Source organism: Dicentrarchus labrax, unplaced genomic scaffold (genome assembly GCF_905237075.1).
Source record: "Dicentrarchus labrax unplaced genomic scaffold, dlabrax2021, whole genome shotgun sequence".
NCBI lineage: Eukaryota > Metazoa > Chordata > Actinopteri > Moronidae > Dicentrarchus > Dicentrarchus labrax.
Window position 1 is genome coordinate 25,938,124 of NW_026136713.1, and position 9,074 is coordinate 25,947,197.

At 39.8% G+C, this 9,074-nt stretch overlaps 1 protein-coding gene across 1 annotated transcript; it reads right to left on the reverse strand.

The window, feature by feature from the left end:
• Positions 1–459: 459 nt before the first annotated feature.
• On the reverse strand, positions 460–6,987 carry LOC127374539 (cephalotoxin-like protein). The gene is made up of 2 exons (XM_051419984.1): positions 6,889–6,987; positions 460–2,639 (listed from the first exon to the last, which is right to left on the reverse strand). The coding sequence occupies exon 2, from the start codon at positions 2,635–2,637 to the stop codon at positions 1,015–1,017; it is 1,623 nt and encodes a 540-aa protein (XP_051275944.1). The 5' UTR covers positions 2,638–2,639; positions 6,889–6,987; the 3' UTR covers positions 460–1,014.
• Between the last annotated feature and the right edge of the window lie 2,087 nt (positions 6,988–9,074).

The following is a 9,074-nucleotide window of genomic DNA, read 5'->3' on the forward strand; positions in this document are numbered from 1 at the left end:
AAAACTTCTGCCAATCCACAACTTTGCCCTCCTTATCTATCCCAACTCCTCCACATCGACACCCCTTCCTGTTACCCTCAGATCTGTCTCCTCTGTCAACCTCTCTCCCTCCCGCCCGCCTCGTCACCATGGGGAGCAGGGTTTTCAGCCGCTCTGCCCCCCGACTCTGGAACTGACTCCCACCGGACATCAGGAACCTGGACTCTCTCCCCCTCTTCAAATCAAGACTAAAAACTCACCTATTCAGAACTTCATACCCACTTAACCATCTACATTGTCTTTTTTATCTATTTCTTATTTCTTACTGTTTTTATTCTTATGTGTTGTACGGTGTCCTCGAGTGCCCAGAGAGGCGTCTTTAAATAAAATGTATTATTATTATTATCATTATTATCATTATTATTATTATTATTATTAGTATTATTATTATTATATTTAATAATCAAACTGAGACACATATTTGATTTTATTGGGGAATTATTTAATAATTCAGATTATTTTTGACTTTCCGACAGACATTTAACATCTTACCCTCAGACTGCAAAAACTACATTAGCTGATCACATGGTGGCACTATAACAACATCAGGTTGATCATTTATGAAACTTATGTTTAAGGAAGACGTATTAATTTTTACCTGCAGCATTGGGATAAATATACATCTTTCAATGTCTGCCTCCACACAGTCATCAAATGATGTCCCATATCTTCACACATACTGTTAAAGTTCAGACTGAGGCATAATTCAGTTGAAGATTGTTATGATTAATGAAACTGTACAGAGTTTGTGGCTAACTCACCAAAATATCACCAATATTATAACCTGTGGTCAGCCATTCTACCATTTCTGATTTTTTGGACTTTGGAGCCAACTGGCTGTAGCTTGAAGAACTTTGATTGATTGATTGTTTGATTTACTCCTGCATGTTGCTGTTCTCAGTCACTCAATGTGTGTTTACTTTGTCAGTTGGAAGGAAGTGGTTGTTGCTGTTGTCCGTCTACAGGTATCTGCTGCTAACCACATCTGGTGTTGACACAGTTGAAGACCTGTTCCAGTTTGGACTGTATCATTTTCAGTCTGACACTGGGGGTGATAATAGTGGGCACAGGGTATTGAGACAGAATCCTCTGGACCTCATTTGTGTCCATTCTGTTTTCACAGTGGTCTCCGAAGTATCCATCCTCACAATCACACAGACTAAGGTTGGAATCCGCCAGCCTTGTGCACCGTCCACCGTTCTGACATTGGGGATTATTGCAGACAGGTATGGACCTGGAGGAATGTACAGATAGCTCATATGACCACCCACACAATGTTTTTCCAAGAGGTGCTGGGAGCTCAACAAAATCTGTATAACTGGTAGAATGTGAATATGCCACTTTAGCAAACTTTGTAAAAGGATAAGTCAATATTTCATCACCCAAACCAGTAGAAATGTCTATATCGTCTTTAATCTTGCATTGATCTATTGTGGTCTTGGCGTCACAATTTGTAAAGCATCTTCTGGCTGCATTCATAATTTCGTCTTTCCACACCACATCCGCTTTCTGTATGTTGCCAACAGCAACAGTGACCTTGCCCACGTGGACCTTAGTCAGACTGTTTAGTGTGTAATATCCATCATCGGCTGTGTTGTACACCAGCACTACCCAGTTGTACCAGTCGTACTTGTTATCCAGCTCCTGTTTCACCTTTACAGCAATGTCATTTTTGTTGTCAGGACTGATTGCTGTGCTTTTCTCCTGTGCAACTGTCTTCACGTAGTCCTCATAGTTGACTATGCAGAACTCAAAAGCAGATTTCTGAGCTTGGTAGACCTTCTTGAACATCTCGGCGTGTTTGGCTTCTGTGTATGGTGGGTTCAGACCAATCATTTTCCAGTAGATCTTGTTTAGCACGATTCCCCTTAACAGCAGGGTGTTGAAATAGAAGTTATATTTGCCGATCTGGCGAATGTCACATTTAAACTTCTTCCTCAGCAGCTGGTTCAGGTTTGCGCTGAGAGACGTGCTGCTGACTGTCAGGTAATGGTACAAGTTGGCCACACTGGCCTCAGTTCCTGTGTACTCATAGTAGTTGATGAATATTTCTGCCTGTCGCTGTTTTTCCTCCTGAGTTTGTGCCGACATACTGTTGTCACGTAACTCATTTAACTTCCTCCAGGCGCTGAGGATGCGGAGCTCATCCTGAGAGTAGACGCTGGCGTAGTTGAACCACTCCACATCTGTGGCCAGGTTGGAGACCTGGAGGGAGAGAGAGTCCAACTTCCTGTTCACCTCAGCAAACCCTTCATTCACTGCGCTCAGCACCGGGTCATGCTGAGGAATGAAGATTAAGACCATGTTGACCACAGAGAAGATCACACCAACGGCGCCAGGAGCCACACTAGCAAATTTGGAGAGCTTCTTCAGGACATCAACCACTTCCGAAAGGTCTTTGACCAGAGACAGAGCATCGGTTATGGCCTGGAAGGTCTCTTTAACCTTTTCTCTGTTCTCAAAGGGCTGGTCCCTCTTCACCCTGTAGGCTGGTGAAAGGTCAGAAGAGGGGAGGTCATGTGACTGAGCTAAGGAGGTTGTCCAGTAGAGAATAAGGGTCAGAGAAGCCAACAGCGACAATAGCCGTGTTACCTCCATAACTGCAAAACAGACAAAGTTCAGCACATGAGATCATTTCCTACATTCAAGAGCCCAAAATAAGATCAACAATCTCAAAACTTTGATGGTGTAATTCAGTGCTGCATATTTCCCGTAAATGTGTTCGCTATGGTTCTGTGGGTAAGACCAACTGTAAAGTGACCAATAGAGGGCAAGAGGGCAATTTACTCTTTAAATAATAATAGTGATAATAATCAGCCATTCTTGAGATATGGGAACAAGAAGTCCTACCGAATAAGCTTGATTGATTAATAAGTAACACATTAATTCCATGTTTTAAGTTACATTTCTTTACATTTCCTGTTCCTGTTTTGGTCTGTTTTTTATTTTTCTAACCTCAAACGTTGCCCTGTGACAGAAAATACGCTTCAAATTATTCATCAATTAATGAATGAATGAATGAATACATTTTAAAATGTACTCGTATAATGTTGGACCTTTAAAGTTGTGCCCTAGATTATTGTCAAATCTTTCAGAATGTAATGAGGCACTAAACAGGGCTAGTTACGCCCTAACAACCAAAGCTGTTTATTTTTTGATCCGTTCTTTAAATAATGTTGCTTTCAGGGTCAACTCTGTTGTCCCTTAAAACTAAATAAGAATTATTGTTATTGTTAGTTATTGTGTTTTGACTAGCATGAGGATAACTATTTGTAAAATTAAATGGCCACTCACTACGACTATGCTGTGAAATGAAAACAATGAACACTTTGTCAACTCGGCCTAAATCTCTTTAATTATTGAATAACGTGTTTGAAATAAGTACTTTATTTTCATTGAAGTTATTCAAATACCATTACTTCATTGGTCCAGTGTTTAATGGATGCATATCAATAACGAAGATGGTTATTTACTTCAAAATGTTTTATGTGGCCATAAGCTGTCATTGGAGGAGAAACAGTGTGTCAGAGAATAAACAATGTGCTGACAGAAAGGCAGAAGAACTACAAAGGGAGAGATGGAGAAAGAGTGCTCCATACTAACGGCAGATACAGTTAGCAGCAGTTAATTAGCAGTTAGCTAATTTATCTAAAGCTATCTGTCCATCAGAGAGTTGAAGCTGAGCAGCTGGAGGATGTCAGAGGGAAAACCAGGAAATATTTTCCCCATAAAATCTGGTCCAGGTTCACCAAAATCACTGAATGCAGTTAGAAAAATTCCGCTAGTGTAAAGCTAATGTTGCTATACAGTAGTGCTAGCTAGCTAATGTAGTTATAAAGTAGGTCTTTGTACAGCACTCAGTGAGGCCATAGATTGTCTGTAACGGCAGGATGAGTCATCAAATACTTTTATTGATTATCATGAAACTCTAAAATACCTTTAAGAACACCTGAAGATACCTGAACCAGGACTTCCTGTCCCTGTTGGACAGATACTAGAGGACAGGACGTTGAAGCGGCTCTTCCTCAGTCTCCTCAGACCCCAGGTACAACACACCCATGACCGCCTGCAGTTTGCGTACCAGCCAGATGAGTCCACTCCCATCTGGATAAGGGAAGCGGCACAGTGAGGATTCTCTTGTTGGACTTCTCCAGTTCCTTTAATACCATCCAGCCCCCTCTGCTTCAGGACAAACTGAACAGGATGGGAGTGGACTCCTATCTGGTCGACTGGATCAAAGATTACCTCACTGACAGGCCACAGTACGTCAGGCTGAAGGACATCACGTCTGACACTGTGGTCAGCAGCACTGGAGCCCCCCAGGGCACAGTGCTGGCCCCTCTTCTCTTCACCCTGTACACCTCGGACTTTTGTTACAACTCGGAGCTGTGTCACATACAGAAGTACGCTGATGACACAGCCATCGTTGGCTGTATCAGGGGTGACAGAGAGGAGGAGTATCGGAGACTGGTGGGGGACTTTGCTCTCTGGTGTCACACTAACTGCCTACAGCTCAACACCTCTAAGACGAAGGAGCTGGTCATTGACATTGGGAGGTCCAAACCAAGACTACGACCAGTCCTGCTAGAGGGAGCTGAGGTGGAGGCTGTATCATCATACAAATACCTCGGGCTGTGGCTGGATAATAAACTGGACTGGACAACACACACCAGCCACCTGTACAGGAAGACACAAAGCAGGTTGTACTTCCTTAGGAGATTGCGATCCTTCAACATCTGCAGCAAACTGCTGTTGATGTTTTATCAGTCTGTGGTTACCAGCGTCCTCTTCTACACTGTGGTGTGCTGGGGGGGCAGCATATCCAAGAAGGACACCTCCAGACTGGATAAACTGATCAGGCAGGCTGGCTCTGTGGTCGGCATGAAGCTGGACTCACTGGTGACGGTGGCAGAGAGGAGGACACTGGACAAACTGCTGGACATTATTGACAATGCCAGCCACCCCCTGCACACCGTCCTCAGCAACCAGAGGAGCCTGTTCAGTGAAAGGCTGCTCCTCCCCAAGTGTAGGACCAACAGACTCAAGAACTCCTTTGTCCCTCGTGTCATCACACTCTACAACTCCTCACTTGGGGGGAGGAGGAAATAGGGTAAAGGGGACAGAAGGAAAGGAGTGGCAGCCACTCACTGTGCAATAGCTGTGCAATAACTGTGCAATAATAATCTACTCATACATACCTGGACACTCTTCTTACTTATTTTTTTCTCTTTTTTGTCCAGTAACTTGAATCACCACTTAAGTGCAATAATTTAATTTAATTTAATTTAACTGCTAATTTCTGCTTAATGTCATGTCATGTTATCCACTGTTTAACAACACAATGCCACTTATTGTCTGTATAACAACACAATGCCATATACTGTCCTATATATTTATCTTTATTTATCTATAGGTATCCTTTATACAGTTCTCTACATTTATCTTATTTGATTTCATTTTCCGTGAATTTTATATTTATATTTTATTTTTATTCTTATATCTACTTTCTGTATATAGCTAAGAGTTTATTGTTTACTGTTTATTGTCTACTTTCTATATCTAGCAAAGAGTTTATTGTTTATATTGTTTATCTTGTACTGTATTTTTTTTATGCCTCTTTATTTTTCTACGCTGTTTTGTAAGCTGCTGGAAATAAAATTTCCTTACGGGAGTCATCCCAAAAGGATCAATAAAGAGAAGTCTAAGTCTAAGTCTAAGGAGACGGACAGAGACACTGAAACACTGATTCTGACTCCATGGGGACTTTAAAGGAGATGTAACGATGCTCAAACGGTGACTGGTAGTGTACATTTGTTCACATCTGAGTGTAGTCTTGTGTACATACTTTACATTTCTCAAATAATTCCAGGTGTGACAGGTCAGTTGATATTAGATATTGAGGCCAGAAGCATCTGACATTATATCAAATTATAATGGACAGATTGATAAAATAAAAAAGAAGCATCCTTAAACCCTGTCACGCCTATTTCTATGTGAAAAGAAGTCACTTTCTGCTGAAGAAAATGTCATAATCACATTTTTAATGCCTGTTTTTATATTGTTAAACTTGAGAAATCAATGAAACGTACAGTTTGTATGGAAATGGACCAACTTCAGCTCAAGATTTTCTTTCAGGACTGTCCCTTTAGTGGACCAAACATCGGTGTCACAAGTACAGCATTACAGTACATATTTAAAATTCTCTCTTCAATGTATAAAAGATTTTTTTAGTCAGCACATTACTGTAAAGTAGGGTTGAGTAATGCTTCTGTTGTTCTTTTTTATTATTAATTATAATATATCTTGTATAATTATGGAAAATGAATGTTGTTTATCAGTGTATAAGCATTGGGAATACAGTTGTTATCAGTGAAAACAGCAATAATAACTGTAATTTCACACATAATGACTTTTATTACAGTTCTATAACTTTTAACATTCACATTAAAATAATAACAATCCAATAATAACAGCACTCTGCTGTAAATGTAAGTCTGATTATTGTATTATAGCAGAGTTCACCTGGATTTATAGATCATTGCATTGGTTTTACAGTGGAAATTTTACTTAAAATTAAAGCTATAAACTTTATTTTAATTAGTGTTTCTACAAGTCCGTTATTTATTTATTTTTTTACTCTTTTAAACATTTATTTTCTATAATAATCCCGTATCTTATATCTGTCTTTTGGATGTGTTTCTCTAATAAGTGCCATAAAATTTGAGTTATGTTATTGATTTTATATAAATTACATTTCTTTATAGACCCTCCAAGAGTAACATTTATACACAGATGTAACATTTGGTAGAAAGATGCATTATTATTAACAATATCGTGAAGAATATGTACCTGTTCTTTGCGCTGAGAGACGTAGTACCTGATCTCAGGAACTGCTGCAGGAATCAGAAGCTGTTGTGCTGAAATAAACTCTGTCAGCTTTATACAGACACAAACTGTTTACTTTGGCCAACATTACAGTGATACTTTGATCTGTTGAAAAAGCCAACGTCCTCTCGGTGGTGCCTTGGACAAAACCACTTACACAACCTTAATTTACTTTAGTCCTCTGGTGAGATATAAAACTCTAGACCACAAGTCTCAAACTGCTGGCCCAGGGGCCATTTCAGGCCCTCCATCCCCATCTTTCTGGCCCACAACACAATGTCAAAAATACAATATGATGCAACATTTTCAAGTCGTTTCATATCATCTTAAAGCTCCAGTGTGTCGCATTAATATAATTTCTATAGGTTTGTTTTCATTAGTGTTTAATAAGCTGAAAAAAAAATCATTTTGTGTTTGTTACCTTAGAATGAGCCGTTTTTATCTACAAAGGGAGCAGGTCCTCTTCTGGCAAAGTCCGCCATGTTGAACTGCCATGTTTCTACAGAAGCCCAGAACGGACAAATCACACACTGGATCTAGATGGAGGTGTTTTAGTAAATTTTGTAGCCACCTTAGTTGCTCCTACACATTCCCAATCTTTCAAATACAGATGCTAGTGGTGTTCCGTTAGTTGCAATCTCAACCTTCACCACTAGATGCCACTAATCTCTCTCTTCTTTTTCTCCATGTAGGTTTGTAGTGACAAAGTGCTGCATGTTATTAAAGTTTGAAGTACTAGTGCAGTGCACGTAGGAAGTATGTATTGCTACAGAAAAGTGGGAGGTTAAGTAGCTTTTTCATGGATGGCCAAATGAGGTTGTGTTTGAAGGTGTAGCAGCAAGCTACAGACGAACATCCACAGATTCTGATTCCAGTTTGTTGTCCTCGCGTATCCGGATCTCCTCAGACCGGAACAGACTCGGTCCGGACTCGTTCAGTGTCAGTAATCCACAACAGTCAGTTTAGATGCACAGAACGGGACCGAACAGCCGGCAAAATCCTCTGCAGGTATAAAGCTGCTTGCGCCGCTGCAGGTATAGATAGTTTATTAAGGTGTGTCATGGGGGTGGGCTCTGCAGTGATTGGCTCTGGTGCGCACGTGGCTATGGTAGCGACATTGCACACCCTTAAACCACACAGCAGCCATGTTGAAACTCAGGTCAGTCTGAACCTGATCTGCAGAGATATTTGAGCCACACACACACACACACACACACACACACACACACACACACACACAGACAGACAGAGATTTCTTGCTTTTATAGAGAGATTATAGATTATTGGGTGTTTTATTAAAATTAGTTGTAGTTAAATTATCTTCATATAAGGAATGTTTACTGAACCTTCAACAGATATATATATATATATATATATATATAAACACAACATTTTCTTTAGCAACAAAGAACCCCAAAGGGTCATTTGAATCAGTGGTTCTAAAAACCTTTATCCTGTATAAAGAGGTTCAATACTGCACAGCCTTGTAAATGAAAAATAGTTAAATGATTTTGCGTATTTGTTGCATTGTTTGATGACAAACATGAAGATGTGAAGGATCTTAGTGGTTCACTTCGTGAGCAACTGCCATGATCAGACTGTCGGGTGTTACTCCAGTTTATGGCTGTTGATGATTGCACTGAAAAAAGTGAATACTGAATAAAAAATATGGTTCATCCAACTGACATTTACATTTTATTTGAACTTGTTGTAGTATAATTATTTTTGGAATTTTGCATTAACATTGAAAAAGAAAATCTTAAGCATCCTCTGCAGTACTCCAAAGGACCCCTAGGGGTACACATCGCCCCCTTTCAGAAATATGGTTTTTGATGAACGTTGTGAAATGGTTTAATACAGTTCACCTTTTGAGGGTGTCAAATGCTATAGAACCTTTAATTGTTCTATATTTTTTGAGTGTAGGGTAAATGGAAATCAAAAATCAGAGTTATGAAATGTATGAGGGAGATGTTGCCTGCAGTTTCATTTCGTATGGACAGCAATGAGAAACTGCATCAACAGTTACAAATACAGAGGTGTCGATGAATCATTCTCAAAAAACTCTAATGAAATCATTTGATGAGATATGGTGGCTGAGTAGAAGCCCAAACAATATTAGTAGCTGATATAGGAACAATGAAACTGTAATA